This window comes from Ambystoma mexicanum, chromosome 7q (assembly GCF_040938575.1).
Source record: "Ambystoma mexicanum isolate Mex_15411 chromosome 7q, UKY_AmexF1_1, whole genome shotgun sequence".
Lineage (NCBI taxonomy): Eukaryota > Metazoa > Chordata > Amphibia > Caudata > Ambystomatidae > Ambystoma > Ambystoma mexicanum.
This window is the reverse complement of record NC_090941.1, coordinates 720,619,899-720,638,103: the sequence shown is the minus strand read 5'-3', so window position 1 is coordinate 720,638,103 and position 18,205 is coordinate 720,619,899. Positions and strand designations below refer to the sequence as shown.

At 45.4% G+C, this 18,205-nt stretch overlaps 1 protein-coding gene across 3 annotated transcripts in view; it reads left to right on the top strand.

Moving 5' to 3' along the window:
* The window catches only part of MPHOSPH8 (M-phase phosphoprotein 8), a 620,343-nt gene that overhangs the window by 162,848 nt on the left and 439,290 nt on the right, over nucleotides 1–18,205 (top strand). For all 3 annotated transcript variants that reach the window (XM_069639105.1, XM_069639103.1, XM_069639104.1), the window contains exons 5-7: nucleotides 132–365; nucleotides 7,275–7,400; nucleotides 7,481–7,569. In XM_069639105.1, coding sequence (XP_069495206.1) covers nucleotides 132–365; nucleotides 7,275–7,400; nucleotides 7,481–7,569 — 449 coding nt within the window. The remainder of the gene's footprint in view (nucleotides 1–131; nucleotides 366–7,274; nucleotides 7,401–7,480; nucleotides 7,570–18,205) is intronic.

The following is an 18,205-nucleotide window of genomic DNA, read 5'->3' as shown; positions in this document are numbered from 1 at the left end:
CCTTGTGTATAGATGTTGAATGGTGTCTTTAGAAAAGGAATCCCTTACAATTCTTCAAAATACTTTACTAGTGCTCGTTATTGCTTTTTTATTTTCGGACAGCTTTTTAAATCTGTTTTAAATCATTTCAGATTTCAAGGAAATGAAAAGCCCTCTTGATATGTTTACAGTAACGCCAGAAGACCGAACAGAGTGTAGTGACAATTACAGAAAAAAAGATGACTCCTTGTTTGAAAGGTCCACAGACAAACAATTATATAAAGAAAGGAGAAACGCCAGAGACGAAACAGACACTTGGTCGTTCATTGCTGCCGAAGGGGAGCAAGAGGTATTGGGCTCAGTGAGTCATATTCAAGAGAATTCTGGTGAGTATTTGGAGAAACCACAGCATCATTTATTGCAGTACCATTTCTGCATTCTATGGGTTTGATAGTTTTGGGCACGACTCTTTTCTTATATTCTGTTGGACTTCTACGTACTGGACATTCATTTTTTTTTTTGAGTATCCTCGTAGAACACTGTAACCCATGTTAGTTTAATTTTAACTGTTTTAAATCTAAAAATAAGGTATTCATTGTATCGCTTTAATCCCCCGCAAAAATCCAGTTAAGATTTTGAAGTGGCATTATTACTGATTTTTAAAAGTATTCCCATTTGTATATCATAAAGGCGAAAAAAAGATGTTAACTCAAACATAGCTGCCTGTGATCTATAGATCTTTGCACCTCGTAATTCATGCAAATTTAAAATATCAGGCAGCAATAATATTAGAACTCCTTTCTGAGGGTCAACTGAGTCTGTTTCCTATTTGTTTGGATTGTTTGTACTCCTTTTTTTGAGTATTCCTGTTTTTAGGGAGTAAAAGTGACTGGTACACTGATTGTAGGGCTGATTATCGTTTTTATGTGCCTCTTGCTGCTCTTACTTTTCAAATGTTAAGTAAAAGGCTGTTAATGTTACCCCGTTCATTTGGTACTACGCTTATCAACCGTGGAAGAATGAAAGGCCTTGTGCCCAAAGTGTCTTGAATCTATGACGAGCGGTTTGAGTATATCTCAGCAGCATGGTCACAACTGACTGAGTTAACTGAATTGTTATATTATTGGAACAACAATGATCTAAATTGTAATCTTTTATTAAGTAAACAATTCATCCAAATTAGTGATGAACTAAACACACTGTACTTGTTTCCACGTGTGATGGTTGATAACCTATTCATTAGAAGGCTGGGATAGGGTGGGGGAGTGGGAGGGTTTCAGATCTTGACTGAAGTATCTAAAATGGCCACCCCACCTCCTATAGTCTTTTGGTTTGCCACACCCCAGGGGAATTGCAAGTCAAAATCTGCTGCAAGCTATTGCAGCACAGCAATCCCCACAAGCCACAGCTTAAACGCATCATTCTGAGAACCAGCCATGGTTCTCAGTGCTAGGGCACTTTTAAAGCAGATCCAGCACCAGTCATTTGGCTGTTGGTAAGAAAGGTGGATGGAGTTTGGAGAGAGCTGGAGTGCGACCAAAGGAGCAGTGTAGCGAGAAGAATAGTGCTGTGTACGTATGGTGAGACATTACAAAGGGGGAGAAGGTGGAGCAGAGACAAATTACCCTGACAGCAATGATGGGGAAAACATCTGTACCAAGCGTGATGGGTTGGTAGGAATGCAAATTACCCAGAAAACTAGGAAGAGGGTCCAGAAGGGGTCATGGGAGGGTAAACTGGTTGTTGAAGGAGTCGGGAGTTGTGGTGGACAAGGTGTGCTTGATAGAGTTAAAGGAAGCGGTAGCAATGAAGGTGATTGCAGGCATTGGAGAGAAAGGAGGTTAAAACGGAGGAGTCTGAAATCTTAAGATAAGATGGTTAGAGCATAGGTGGTGGAGGAGGCGGAAAAGGATCGAGAAGCATTGATGGAAAAGGCTTCAAAGTTTGCAGTTGCTAAGCTTCAGGAAGAGGTTGGACCATTACCAGAAGAGGTTGGATAAAGAGAGGAGTAGACTTGCAGGAAGAGGTTGGTGCGTTGTTGGAGGAATCTGGGACAGTTGAGCAGGAGGTTTGGCGGATGCTAGAGGATGTCTAAGAATTTGAGAAGCTGTGAGTATCTTCAAGGAGCAGCAAGAAGGATGCTGTGGGGACTAGGAAGTAGTTAAATGTCAGTAAGAGGAGGAGTGCTATTGAGAAAGATGAAGCAAGACTAGAAATTGGGTATGAAGAGTTAGAGGAAAGTGATGGTGAAAGGTGTTGTCAGTCAAGCAGGAAGTGTTCTGTGGATTGTCTGGACTGGATCCTGGGGATGAGTACTATGGAGAGGCTGAAATTGTTAGGTGGCTGGGGAGAGTTCAGAGGAGGAGGACATAGATGTTGTTCTGTCAAAGTGGCAGAAGAATTGTGAAGAGCAGAGGTGGTGTGTTGCAGCATTTGAAGATCTGTATCAGGAAGGTTAAGTTAGTGGTGTTGCGAAAGTAGAAAGATCTGAAAGCCAGGTTTGTTTGGGTATAAGACCCTGATCAGAAGTAGTTGAACCAATGGTGGGCGAAGATGAGAGCTTGTAGCCAGTGAACAAGGAAGGAAGGATCCAACTAGTGGGCAAGGGCAATCTTATGTTGTGGCAGCTAGCCACCACCCGCATTCTGGTGACCCAGGAAACCACCTCACCTGCAATGATCATCCAACCCATGAAGGACTCCTGGCACCAATTTGGGGCCCTCACTTCCCTAAATCCCTTCCCTAAAGCTGCACCCAGGCCAAGTATTCCAAGGACGGAGAGTGGTCCAATGGCTTTAGAGGCAGCATTTGTATTTATTGATATTCATACAGTACTTTTAACCAAGTGCTGCACGTATTTTAAAGCAATCAGTACAAAAAACTATTTGCAAATGTGGATGGATATAATATATATCTGCAGAGATTCGGAACAATAAATCATGTAAGAAACAGAGCCATTAATTTTTCAGACTGGTACTAAAGATGTTAAGAGGGCGAAGAACAAATGGGGACGGGAAGAGAAGACAAAATTGCCTATGGTTAGGCTTGACCCAGAGTCCCTTATCTCTGTTATAAATAACCTATGTGCAAACTTAAAGAAGGGTTTGTATTTGTTCAGTGACTGCCTTCATTATATTTAATGGGCTTTAGCTCTGCGAAGGGATCAATATGTCACTTGCTTCTAAAGTCTTGCAGAGTGCGGACGTGTTTATCTCGGTCTGCGTATTTACTGTCCTTGCCTCTTTGTGCAGTTGACTCAGGAAGCTACAGTTTGTGGTTTTGTGCTCTGCTAGAGCAGGAAAAGACAACTTCCTGGCCTTTCGTTAAGCCAAGATATACTCTTGAAGCTAGTGTGTGCACCTGCTCTCTGTCTAAAGCATGTGCTGTAGCCGACCATTATATTCAGTGAACATTTTTAGCAACTGTCATTAGCAATTAGCAATTAACAATTAACATTCGCCATGGTTTCAGTCTACAAGCCACCTGATGTGTGGACAAAGCTCTTACCTTAGGCTCATTATCATAACATAACGGAGCATTCCAATGTTTGGGAGCTAGAAGAGAATGAGTGAAAGCAAGACAAAGCACTGGGAGGAGAATATTAAGTGATAAGAGAAGAAAGATAAGGCCATGGTTACACTTCTAGACCATAGAGGGGAAATTAAAACAAATGACTGAGTCAAAAGATGAGGAAATGGAACGAAGAGTAGCGTTAATAGAGGTGCGTGAAGGAAAATAAAGGTAACAAATAACCAAATTATAGACTGAGTGAAGAGGAGTAAGCTGTGTAAAGCAGGGAGACTGATCAAGAGGGCTGATCAATAGTGTAAAGATGGAAACGGCATAGGAGGGATTAGAGGAGGCAGGAAACAAGAGTACTTCCGTTTGGTAGGTTTATGATGGAGGAAATGGGAGTTCATACATGCTTGGATGGCAGAAAGACAAGTAGAAACAGTATAATGAAGAATATTGGAGAAAGGAAAGAAGATCTAAGAGTCGTCCATATAGAAGTGGAATACGAGATTGAAAGAGATGAAACTGAAGGTGCCAAAGTACAGAACCTTGAACACCATAGCGAGGGGGATGAGGAGAGGTTTGACCAGCCCAAGAGACAGAATCAGGAAGATCGCGTTGGGAACATTTTCTCTTTTTAGCAACTTTCCCTCCATTTCTATGGACCCTCAAACATTTTGTTTTTGTACTCTCGACTTTTTCCAGTGAAATGAAGCCTTCAGCTACGCTACACTACACTTTGCTAATTGTTATGGGGAAATTGACCAATCCTTCAGAATGTCAGTACTGGGAAACTTTCCCTTAGTCTTCTGACTTTGTTGCATGTTTGGGTAACATTTTATAATCGCACAATGCATCTTGCAGTGTGGTTTCTTTTGTATGACCTTAGACTTGCACTGAAAGGGATTTTTCTGGTGTGCCAAAAGACAAGCTACTATGTTAGCAATACGCTGTTAGCCTTGCCGCGTTTGGCTACTAACTGTGGCTAGTGTCCTAACATGGCTGTGCCGTAAGGTTTTTGCTTGTTCTTTTGGCCATTTTGTTTGTTGGCCTTCTTCCTGCCTTGCCAGGTCAGGAAATTCCTTTTATGGTCATGCAGTGCCTGGGAAAGGCTTGGTTTTCACAGGGTAGTTCAGGGCCATGTGTGTTCCCAGGAAGTGGGTTGGGACTGTCTGGTCCCAATCCACAAACTGGTTTCTGGATGTCTAGCTAGTATGCATGAGATTCATAATCGGTGGTCCCGATTGGACCACTGCTGGGATGTGCGTGAGGGGTAGATCTTCCATTGGGTGGGCCAAGTTTTGGTGCTCACCTGATTTTAGGAAAAGAGTCCTGCAACCATTCTGGTGAGATCCAGCAAGGGGCAATGTAGAAAACGTGGACCCGTCCTAAGAAGGCATGGCGACCAGCCTTTGCTGCTGTCCAGGGTGGAGCCCTGTCTGGCTAGTGATCTTTAGAAGTCCGTGAGTAGAGCTTCGACCCTTGGTGTGGTGGGACAAACCATTCCCGATGTCTGCTTTGTACCTAGCAAATTGAAGCCCTCTGAACTGTTCCTTGACCTTAGTGTACTACCCAGCTCCAAATTGCACTTCTGCAGTGGACATGTCATTGCACCGAGTTTCAGTCTCAGACTCAAGGTGTCTTTAGCTTGTTCTACAAGAATCCCTTCTTCGAAATGTCGGTGTTCCAGCATTGAGGGGCCCGAGATAGACGGCTGCTTTTGACTGCGCCATCTGTGTGCCCTGCTGTCACCATGCAACAGTGGCAATCGTCAAAACTGGTAGCCTGCATCGGTGTGAGTTGCATTCATCAACGGAAACGGGCTGCACCAACTCTGAATCTACCTGGGACATCTCTTGCACCGTCAACTCCTTGACACTGGCGACCAAAACCAACAATGGGGAAAACAAACCTCTTGCGACAATGATCTGCCAAGTCTGAGGAGAAATCGGAGTATGGGGGGTAAGTTACAGCAATACTTACTTGCACCCCTGTATTCCCTTTCAAATGTTTTGATTAAAAGTCTACCCAAACAGGTAAAAGGTAAAAAGACCAAAGGGAAACTTTGTGTCTCAGTACTGATAGTCTGAAGGACTGATGAGTTTCCCCATGACAAAATGAGCAAAATACCAGTGGAGTGAAGATGAAGGCTATACTTCCCTGTCAAAAGTCAGGACAGTTTTAAAAACAAAAGCAAAAGGTTTGGGGTTCCATAGTATATGGAGGGAAAGTTGCCTAAAGAGAAATATTTCCTAACCTTCCCAACCAGAAAGACCAAGAGAGGCAAGAGAAGAGAGTAAGGGGATCCACAGTGGCAAAAGCCGCAAGTAAGTTAAGGATGACCAGTACAGAAGAGCATTTATTGTGACAAATGGAGAGTATAGAATTACCGACATGAAGGAAAAAAAGCTGTTTCAATAGTGTGTGAGGGGCGGATGCCAGACAGAAAAGGCGGAAGTAATGAGTGTGATTTCAAGTAGGAAGAGACTGGAGTGTCGACGACCCGCTCAAGTAACAGAGAAATGGGACGAGTTACCAGGCAGTTTTGGAACCTAAGACATGATTTCAGTATTGGGATGAATGATTATTGCATGCATGAAAGAGGAAGGTTCCTGGTTTGAAGAAAGAAAGATTAAAGATGCAGGGATGCGTTGAGGGTTAGTGGAAGTAATCTGAGAAGAATCGATAGGATGAAGGGGAGAGGTTTGGTATGGCCACAAGAAAAGCAGCGACAGTCAGTAAGAGAGGAAGGAAGATGAAGAGAGTTGAGGGGTAGGTAAAGGTAGAATTGTACGGTGGAAAATGTAGAGGTGAAATTCATATTTCAGCGTTTGAAGAACCTGCAATCTACTAGATCCCTTTTGTTGGAAAATATCCAGTACTTTGAGTTGGGCACTAGTTTTAGTGTTGTGTTGAGGCTTGCAGAGAATTCTACAAACTTTTGGTATTTTGCCCATTGGCTGTAATTTTCACTAGTAAACTGAGGTCCTTTTGACCCAAGTGGGTCTCCAGACACTGCCTATAACTGCATTTATACTCTTCCCTAACTTTTTTACAAGATATAGCGGTGGTACATGATGTAGACCTTTAACCTTTCTACTATACCTACCTTTAGCCTTTCTACTATACCTAATGCTGCTTGGGGGGGGGGGCTTGGGTATAGGAAAGTAAAAGCATATGGGTCTTGTTCGGATTCTCTTCAATTACTTATTATAACCAGTAATTTTTCTTTGCTTGTTCCCCTTTTATCCTCTTGTGAAAAACAAAACCAGATACAAAGGACCAGGCAGCTGCTCCGCTGTTTGAGTACATTGAAATATTTTAGCTTTTAGTGTACATCTGCAGTCTTTCCTCCCTCCCACTCTACATATTTGCCTTTACCACCGGGTTCAACTAATCTGGACTGTCTAGTTATCCAATTCATAGAAACCAATTCACCTCACTCCAGTCAAGATTGTGCGTGCGTGTGTAGTTGAAATAAGGTTCAGACAAGGAACAAACTGTGTGATTTAGCATCTTCATGAAGTGGGGGTGATGAGGTACTATGGAGGCACTCGAGAGATGAGAAGTAGGGCTGCCAGCCAGACCATTGTAGCAGCTGCTGCCATCTGACCGCTGTTAACCCTTCTCCTGCACACACTTGTGCTGCATCACTGTGCGAGTGTGGGACTAATCTTTGTCATTTAACAATCTCATTCCGCAGTACAGTAAAGTAAACTGACGAGCCTACTCTGACAAGTTGGGTGGTGCACTAACCTGTACTATTCTGCACCATAATTTAGATGCTAAACAGCAAGTTTTGAGTTTGGGTGTGGATTTACAGTTAGAATGGATGACCCTGGAGGACCTTCAGAAGCATCTCGATGGGGAGGATGAGATTGTTTCAACAGCAGATGCAATATCAAACAGTGAGTACATGTTTTTTTGTGGAAATGGTGAGGGATAATGTGCAGAAAAAATTCCAATAGGCATGATTTTTCTCTTTTAGCTCAACTGAGAGATGCGGTTAGAAATGGAGACTACACGACAGTGAAGTTTGCACTTAACTCAAAGGAGCAATATGATTTGGAACAAGAGGTAAGATGGAGATTTGGTTTCTGTCAAGTTATGCTCCCTTTTTAAATGTTTTAACTCTGTTAATTTAAGTGTGAAAGATAATTCTTACTAGATATGAGTATTTTAAAGGACATGTTAAAAAAATTGTTGGTTATAGTGCATGAAATTCAAACTACTGCTTTTCTGACTTCCAGTCAACTGGTTAAGAAGGTCGGATACATTTAATGTAGGAATTGGAACTGCATTTTTATGTTTATTTAGAATGCCCTGTTCTGTGACTTTCTGAAAGCACTTTGAGGAACGGTCTATTTTAACTTTTTTTTTTTTTACTAGATCTGTAGGCTTCAGGGTGATAAAGCCACATCTAGATTGCAAGGCTATGTTGTATATGTCAGACCTATTTGGGGGGGGGGGGGCTAGGCGTAGCAAATCCATAGTGGCTATACCCTGAATATGGGAGCTGGGTGGCAAAAAGTTGGTGTAAGATGCTGCAACGTGTGCAGTAAGGGATTGGCCACAGTATATTTCAATAAACTGTATTAGTAAAAATATATTTTCTATAAATTTCAACAAGAAAATGCATTCAGCGTACTACAGGGTGGACATTTCTAATACGTTCTTAGGGCAGTGACTTCTGCACTTAGTTTTTTGTATGGAGTTTTTAAAATTGAGGCATACCATCGTATCTAACATAATAAAGACAAGAAGGAAACTCTAGAATTGAGGTAAAGCAGCTGCCAAGGGTTGGTAGAGTCCATAAAAGTTCTGTTTGCACCTAATGAGTTCCTATGTGCCAATGTTATTCATGGTGCAGACCAGCAAACGGCCTCAGTGTTCGAGGGGAAAATAGGCTGTCTGTCGCTGTTCAGCAGAGGTTGTTCAGGCTTTGCAGGTGGTGACCCCTGCCAATGAGTTTTGGGACAGTATTTCTAAAGTCTTACCATTGACTTTATAAAACTATACCTTGGGCAATACAGACACTCCAACTCTTAGTATAAGGCTGTACCACCTGAGATTTTGGTAGCAATGATGGAGCAGCCAGGCTTATCTTAGGTGGGAGAGAGGTCTGTAGATGGGCACAAAGTAATTGTAGCATACATATAGTACAAAGAAACACTGATGTATTGTAAGAATAAATGCTTATTTTATGTATACTCGGGCAGAGACTTCTTTAGAAAGCCAAGTACTATTATGTATAAACACAATTTTAAAAACAAAATACTTATGTTATGCAAACCAAGGTATAACCCTCATTCAGAAGAGCAGTATGCAGTTCAAGATGAGTAAAACCTAATGATACACATTTAGAATGGCATCATGCTATTCAAGGAGTTAAACCATGTTAATTAGGCTTTCAGAATGACAGTGTAATACAAGGGAACAGACCCTAATGGTATGGTAATGATATTTTTGTTTCAGGAATGGTAGTGTTATTTTGTTTCAGGAATACAATAGTTCTACCAACACTGTTACAAGTGTACACCTTGCAACATGCGTAACATATTCTTCTCACAAATTGGTACAATTACACCCAGATTACTTTTTAGAACCCAGTTCAAAGGTAAGTAAATACCCAATATACTTTGCAGAGGGGCAGTCAATATAGTGGTTTTCCTATGAAGAAACTTCGACACCTTGAGTGTCCTATCAATGTTGTTATGGGTGCTTTGGACAGTATATAGCTCCTCCCCCGTGGCTTCACCTCAGATTTCAACTGTCTTCCAAACTGTAGGGATCACCTCGTGTTCTCTCCAGAGAATTCATTGTTTTTGTGTGAAAACTTCATTTTTCTGTCCGACAGCTTTCGCTGTTCCCAGTCTTTTTTGGCTGTGAGGTTCCTGGTCCCGTTATGTCATCTTCGGGGCATAAAATCTTTATTTTTGCTGTGTGACCTGCGCCCCCTAAGAATGTGTACGAGGGGGAGGGCCATGCGGATTGCCTGTACTTCTTACATCTGTCGGGGGTTCTCCCAGAAGACCCTCAATGACTGCAACAGGCGCTCGATTTGCTGGCTGAACGAAGGGGCCTATCTGGGTTTGGCGGTCGGCTCTTTCTGCGGTGGCTGGTCCTCCACTCCCTTGGCCTAGAGGTTGCCATCGCACCAGAGGGCTCGGTCTGAGGAACCGCTACCGAAGTAACAGCAGACTGGTGACCCCAAGACTTCGTCTGATGGGGGAATGGCAAGAAATCTTCCGCTGCAAGGCCTTTGTCGAGTGGGGTTCCCGCGTCTCCAGCAACAGGCTCAGATGAGCCAAAGGTGAAGGGTTCCCACCCGCAGAAGTCCGTAGGCCCGGCTCACAAGGCTTTGTCATCTAACAAGGAGAAATCAAGGTCTCCTACTTCCTTCTGGTCGACTGAAAGGCCTTCATCCAAGGAGGGGTGTCACTCCTCGTCTGGCAGTGAGTCATCAAAGCACAGGTCCAAGTCGTCCAAGCAGCCTCCGTCTCCACCGGCGGGGGTGCCGGTGTCGAAGACAACGTCGACTCGGCCCTCGGCATCCGATCTTCCAATAGCGACTACTTCGTCGACGACGGCTGTCATCGGCAACCATTCTGACGGTGGCTCCTTCGACGGCTACTCCTGAGATGAAGGCTCCGTCGACGACTCCGGTGGAAAGAGATATGGAGAAGGTGACGCAGATGCCTGCTGCACAGCCAGTTCAGCTCCAGTCGTTGACGGGAGTCCATTCTCCCAGGGAAATGTCGCTTTCCAGGGAGTCTTCAGGGCAGTCTCTTCTGGAAAGGTTTACGTCCTTGCTCCCAGGTGACGTTCTCCAACAGGAGGCTCCTGCCTACGACGAGCATGTAATTTTGGATTCAGATCCTGAAGGAGGAGAGTCAGGACACCGTTCCTGGATCCGTCTGTTTTGGGCCTACAACCTGTGCTCCCATCCACGTCAGCGGGTCTAGGGGCTAAACAGCCTCAATATCCTCTTGTCAACCCGCACTCCGTGCTCTTGATGCAAGTGCTCTCTACATTGCAAACTATCTTGGGGCCATTAGATGCCAGACTTTCGGCGCCACAGGCTCCAGCGGTTCCATTGCTGCACAGCCCAGCTGGCGTGCCTCGTCCGAAGGATGTCGCAGATGCCCACTGTGGCTGAGAGCCTCGTCCCAGGATGTCTTTCCCCAGCTAGGCCTACTCTGTCGGCGCCTAGGGTTTTCAGTCCTCCTCGAAGGGATAAGGAGGAAGGGGAACTGGAGGATTCGGAGCAGGAAGAGGCTCCGCAGGACACATTATCTACGGTCTCGTCTTCTCTAAGAAAGGGCATATGCCAGGACTACAGAGCTGGATCTTGATGCTCTGAGTAGTCCGGCACAACCATCTCCACCGGATGACATTTCAGCTTTCCATGCCATGATGGCCTGCCAAGAATTTGGGCTTGTCCCGGAGGAGGAAAAGGACTGCTCTTTGTTCGACCATATGGGGAAGAGGAGGAAGGCCGTGTTCTCAATCCCTATATTGTATCATGTTTGGCAAGAGGGTCTCCATACGATGAGGCATCCGTTTATGGAGCCAACGGTCAAGTTCCGCTTGGAGAAGTTCAAGGCGCCAGAGTCAAACCTGAAGTGCCAGTCGTCGCAGCTTACCCCTGAGTCAGTTATCTGCAGCAGCTAGTAGAAGAGCTCGAACCCAGCACACATGTGCTGCTCCTCCTGATGAGAGCTGTAAAATGGATGCTTTTGGTGAAAAGGTCCTCTCTGTCAGAGCTACTACGGTTAAGGCTGCCAACTCGTTGGCTATCATGGCGAGGTATGACAGCGAGATGTGGCACCGCCTGACGCCTCTGTTGGACCCCCTGCCCGGGCAGCAGAGGAAGGAAGCAATGCTTTTGGTTCGCGAGGGACAGGAGGTGTCTAACCATAGTATTAACTTTGCGGTCGACTTTGCAGAGAGGTTTCAAGCAGATTAATAATGGGGTGGTTATCTGGCGTCAAGCCTGGCTTTGCTGAACTGACATCCGGCCAGAAGTTCAGCATAAGGTTGCGGACATGCCTTGCGATGGGGAAAATCTTTCTGGGGAAAAGATTGACGCGTTGAGCGTAAAGGCGGACTTGGATATGGCGAGGTCCCTCACAGGCCTGCAGGGCAGAAGTTCTTTTCGCTCCTTCCGTGGTGTCTCAGGGAACGCAAGGTTTTCGGGGTCTCGAGACAAAGGATACAGTAGGTCTAATCCCAGGGCTACAGGCGTTCCTTCCAGGCCACTCGTGGAACAAGGATTACAGAGGAAAAGGGGATCCTCCTCTTCACAAAGAGGCCGGCAAAGCAAGCTTCAGCAATGACTGCCACAAGGGCTGTTGTCTAGGGGGAAGGTGGCGCACCACCTTGACGAGTGGCATTCTAGCACGACAGACAGATGGGTGCTAGAATCAGTTCAATACGGCCAGTCGTTGGAGTGCCGGTGTCTGCAAATGCCCATTCCTCCGGTAAATACATCTCAGACTCACCTGCAGGTCTTGCGTCGGGAGGTTCGTCTCATGCTCCACAAAGGGGCAATGGAGAGGGTTCCCTGCATCAGAAAGAGGACAGGGGACCTATTACAGTTTTTTTGTGATTTTAAAAAAAGCCAAACGGAAAGTGGCGCCCCGTTCTGAACTTGCGGCTGCTCAACAAAAATATACAAAAGCAAAAGTTCAGGATGCTAACGTTTCAAGATGTCATACGGACAGTTCAACCAGGGGAGTTTTTGGCGTCTCTGGATCTTGAGGATGCTTACTTAGACATCCCCTTGCACCCCAGACATCGAACATTTCTCAGGTTTGTGTTGGGAAACAGCCATTACCAGTTTCGGGTTCTCCCCTTTGGCCTGAAGTCAGCTCCCAGGACTTTCACCAAGTGCCTAGCTCTGGTGGCGGCTTACCTCAGCAAGAACAGACACCACGTTTGTCCGTACCTGGACAATTGGTTAGTCAGAAGGTGGACTTGCCAGCGGACGTTGGAGTCTCTCAATGCCGCTATGCTCATTTTGCAACGTCTGGGCTTCACAATCAACTTCAACAAATCCTCTCCAACGCCCTCCACGGATTTGGTCTTTCTGGCGGCTCATTTCCAGACAGCTCTCAATCAAGTCAAGCCATCAAAGGAGAGGGTGGAAAGACTTTTGTCCCTGGCGAACTCGTTTGTGCCAGGAAAGTCGGTCATTGTCCGCTTGTACATGTCTCTCCTCAGCACCATGTCGTCCTGCATACCACTCATTCCAAGTAGTCATCTGTTTATTCGCCCAGCACAGGAATTTCTTGCTTCCCGGTGGTCCCAGATCCAAGGTTCCTGGTCTGACAAGGTGCTCATTTCCCGTACTCTGACAGACGCTCTTCAGTGTTGGACTCATCCCGTCAACATCGAGCAGTGCATGCCCCTGGTGGAACCGGATTATCGATACCCTATTGTGACTGACACCTCCCAGGCTGGATGGCTGGCTCACCTGGACCAGTTCAAAGTCAAAAGCCTGTGGTCTCCCACAGAAGGTACTCTACATATCAACGTCTTGGAGTTGAGTGGTGCACTGGGCACTCCAGTTTTTTCTTCCCCCTCATGCAGGGCTTGGTGGTAAGGATTCTCATGGACAACATCACGTCTGTTCTATCTGCACAAGCAGGGAGGGACGCACTCGCAGCTCATGTCCGGGGAAGCCCAGACCATCTGGCATTGGGGTCATACAGCACAGGATTCAGATCCTGGCTAGGACTAGCGGGTGAAATACCTTTTTGGTGTGTCACAGTAGCCCCACAGCCCTCCACATGGTGTGTGCTGGACCCACAAAAGAAAAGGTAAATCAAGTCCGCTTATTATTCTTGGGAACAGTAGTTCACCCAAGAAAATGTATTTAGACATGAAGAGAAGTCCAAGGGACTTCTCAGTGGCACTGCACAAAAGGTGCTTGTTAAGCAAGAATTGATGTAGTAACCCTGTGGGAGACTACACAACCCTTGTCTTCTTGCTTTTAGGTAATCCACCGATTGGTATAGGCCCGTACTACATATGTTGGTAGTGTGACTGAGCAGCCAGGCTTATCTCAAGAGGGATAAATGTAAGCTGTAGCAGTGAAATCCACAAATACAAGTAGCCAAGTAACACTTGTACTAAAGGTTTTTAGTTAAAATAATTATTTAAGTCATTTTTAAATAAGCATTCTTTAAAAAAGGGCAATATATGCAGCAACCAAATAAACTTAATACTTTCCAGAATCAACATAAAGCTAGTAGATACTCTATAGAGATCCTTCATACACACTTCCTACACCCTGAGCTGACTTCACTAACTAGGACAGTAATGGCATTTATATATCACTAGTACACTTCGTAGATTCTGAAATTCGCAGTAAGGAAAGGCTCAACAGGTTCTCAGAGCATGTGAGCACTTTAAATCTTCCAGTGAAGTCTAGACCAAAACCTTTCCCAGCAATATTAGTTTAAAACCAATGCAATAACCTATGAGGGACAGTAAGAATCAAAGTCAAATGGAATTGGAGTTTGCAGGGAGCCAGGGCAGCCAAAGTCAATTGGAGCAAAGTCTATGGAGCTGAGGCACTTTTTAGATAGTAAGTCTTGCACAAAGTTGGAGAGTTTTGTTGAAGAAAAATAACTGTAGGGTCACAAGCTGTTACACTTGTGAAAGTTAGAGCGGAGATGGACTCTAGAAAAGCAGCTACTGCCAGTCTGAACTGAGAAGAGCAAGCTACAGCCACTGAGGCAAGTATACCAAAGTCAGAACAGTAACTTTTGTTTGAAGAAGAGTGGTCCAGCTGGCTCCTGTCTGGTTGCAGCGATGCAGATCCTGTGTTCCTGGGCCTCAGTCGTTGGAACAAGAGGGAGGACGCCTGGGGACTCCTCCGGCAGCAATTCGAAGGTCGTCTGCATCTACAGGCTCTTTTCAGATCAGCAGCACTTCACTGTTTCAGCGCTTGGTAAACAGCAGCACCTCGGATCTTGGATACCGGTTGGGCTTCCTTCACTCCTTGAGTCCTGCACTCTGGTGAGGGGACTCACGCTCTGGTTGTCCTGCTTCTGCAGGGCCCTCGGGGAGACTCCTGGAGCTTCTGGCCGGATCACAGACGTTGCACTCGACTACGGATTTCTCGACCCCTGTCGCTCGGTTCCTGCAGCAGCAAAGAAGTGTACAGACAATGGGGGAAGATGGTCCAGCAGTTTGTCTCCGGGTTAGTTGGTCCCACTAACCCAAGGGAAGAAGTCATCCCTTCCGGCGCTTCTCTCCATCGGAAAAAGGAGTTTCAGCACAGCAGCAGGGCTTCACCGGGCAGTTCAGCGGTCCAGGAGGAAGCTTTGTTCACGGTTTCTTCGTCTGGTTGTTCTTCCCAGTGGTCGACTGTCTTCAGTCGAAAAACCCTTGCCTTTTTAAGATGATTGCTCCCATTCATGCACAGGCTAGCTGTCGCTCAAACAGCAGGGTGGCTGGATGCATTCAGGCATTCCTAAAGACAAAGGACAGGAGTTACGGGAACTTCCCTCACTTCCTGCCCTTCCAGACACACTGCAGCCAGAGGTGAGTTTCAGTACTGAAGCCAGTCAAGGGCTCAAACCAGGTTTGGCGCGCAGTGTAAAACCCAAGAAAGACCTCACAAACAGAAAATGGTGAAAAAGAAGACCTGGCCATTTTGACAAAATGGTCACCCATGTGTGCTCTACTGTAGCTGAGGATTCAGCCTGCGGTAGAAAAGCACAATGGTAGGAAAATTTAAACCACTGCCACCAGCCATTTAAAGTAGTGAGGGCAACAACATGTTTTACATGAGTAGGCAGTAAAAGGGGCTACTAAGTAACCCCCCCTCCCAGCACTCCACATAAGATGGTGTGTGCTGGGCCTACAAAGAGAAAAGTTAAGTAAAGTCAATTTAACTTTACTATTCTTGGGAACAGTAGTTCAAACAAGAAAAGGTATTTAAACCTTATGAAAATCTAAAGGATTTCTCTGACACTGCACTGAAGGTGCTGTCACCATACAATACGTATATGGAGTTTGTCAGACTCCAAAAACAAAGGAAACACATAATCCAAATCAAATCAAAAATACATGAGTGAGAAAAAGGGCTCAATCACCCCAGGGTTAAAATTAAAAAGTTCTAAAGAGCTGGCACTCTCTAAGGTTGAAGGAAATTAGCACAGAAATGAGAATTCTCCCTACCATTCCAGCAGTGGGCCTGGGTGAACTGGATTAGAGGACTCCCAATCACAGGAAACACCCCAAAAGCTTTACGGAAATCACAGGCTTAATGTAAGTAAATACCCCAGCCAACACAGTACCTCGGCACAGAAGAAGAGTTGCAGCAGGACGACTTCAGGATCTGCAGCCAAAAAGTGGTCTATGAATTCCTTTGTCATGAAGACTGAAAACAGGACACTGGAAGCGATTTTCGCAGCAGGGATCAACATGGAAGGCTCCAGGCAAGAGTTTCTTCACAGCTGGATGTGGCTCTGTGGTTTTGGCACCCTTTTCAGGATCCAGAAGAAGACTATCACAGATTGAATTCTTGTCGCCAATCTGGTCCAGCAGTGGACTTCAAGGACTCGTGTCTCTGGAGTTCCAGAAGGATTTCAGCTCGACTCGGACTTCGGAAGACTGTGCACTGCACAATGGCTCTAGATCCCATGGTATTGGTGTACTGCAACCCGGCAATGTTGCAGCATGTCGTGTGATGGCTCAAACTGCAGGTCTTCTTCAGTCTAGTGGATCTCACCAGGTTCTGGGTCAGGGTCGTTGTTTTTGGAGTCCCCAGGTCGCTTGGAAGGAAGGGTAAAGGCAGGCTCCGGTCACACTGCAAGCACTCCGGTCGCTGGAAATCACCTCGCCACGATTTCCTGAATTTCCTCTTTGATTCAGGTACACTGGTCAACTGCCTCTTCAGCTTCCTGGATCAAACTTTTGTGTAGGAACCCAGCCAATGAAACAGGCGTGCAACATTCAAACCTGGGGTGGTTGCTGTCCTTTCAGGGACAGCCAACCTCCCAGTTGGAACTGGATTCTTTCTCGCAGGCAGGAAGATAAAGGGCTGCAGACACATTGGAGCCTGGGCAGGCTTGACAGAGTTCTCTTCCGCCGAAAATAAAACAAACACAACTGACTTTCCTGCCCTAGAGGCCAGGGTAAGGACTGAAAGGACAAGGAACACAAATGGTGAAACAAGAAAACGTGCCATTTTAGTGAATCATGCCCTGGGTCTGCAGTACCCTGATTGGCTGGTGTCTGATTTTGAAGGAGCCAACTCCCTGCGCTGGCAGGCAAAGCCTGAAGGCCTACACTCAAGGCCTTTGCAGTCAGTCTCTGCTGGTCTCAGCCGCGTTGATCACGAAGATAGCCATGCTTCGCATCAGGCACTGTCGGAATACAACATTGACCCGTGGGTTAAAACCCATATTGACTATAACATTTTCCAAATGTATTCCCTGCACAGTATTGATGTTACTGACTAATATTACCATCCAACTGCACCCACTACTTGTCCTGTATCCAATAAAGTTAAGAATGTTGGTGTTCCCATAGGTACTGCTCCCCCTTCCATCGTGTGAAACCAGTAGTGATTCACAAAACTATCTACCGCCTCTCACTCAAATAACCCCCATTACTTTGTTGGACACCCCAGAGCTTGCTTCAGGTAGCGTTCAAGGTATAGCAGATGTTCATCTCATGCAACATGACACACAGTAGTAAACGCTGTTCACATGTACTGCCCAAAGCTAAAATCGAACCCCGGGTTAAAACCCAAATTGACCATAATATTTGCTTAATGTAATTACTGCACGGTATTGATGTTACCAATGTATTTGCGCCACACAACGCCCATTACCTATGCTGCTGAAAAACCAAATCTTAGTGATGTTACTCCTCCTTCCGTGTGAAATTTAGTGAAGTGCAACTATACATTCTGCTTTCTGCTGATCAAATTTCCCCCTCTCAATGTATTCCCCAGAGCTTGCTACGTTGCACATTCATCGCTTAACATAGGATTTGCATGTGCAGCATGCCCAATCACTTAGTGAACGCTGCTCCAATGTAATTAGAGTATGAATTGTAAAAATGTCGGCGTGCATTACCGTGATTACATTAATCCACCCTGCCAAGCGCCTTCTTTACACCAGCCTTCTGCCTAGAGCAAACATCTTTTCGGCCGCCTAATTGCCTTCCTATGCATCCCCAATCTACAATCCTCATTGTAAAAAAAGGGGGTGAGTGGGCAAAAAAGCCATAGTGGAACGCTGTGTTTGCAAAATGAAATGAACACTTGGAAGGCTGCAGGTGGCTGGGAGTTGTGGGTACGTTGCCCAACTACTCCACGGTAATAGCAGATTAAAGAACGTTTTCCAGTCTCGCTGCACCAACACAGAGTATGGAGACACTGCTTAAATTGCAGATTTATTGAGTGAAACTGTGTACAGCCTGACGCGCGTTTCGAGCAGTCCTTGCTCTTCCTCTGAGGCTGATGCATATTAAATATAAAGTATAGTCCCACAAAAACAGTAATGTTGCACAAAAGAAAAATTAAGATAGTATTTCATTGTAGCAATAGAATTAAATGTAAATGGCATAATATGGACAATTCTATCCGAGGCGGGCGGTATAACAAAACCAAATGATGAGGTGATTCCCCAGTTAATTAGCACAGATGTGTAAAAGTTATTGTTTTTCAAAACACAATTTCAATTTT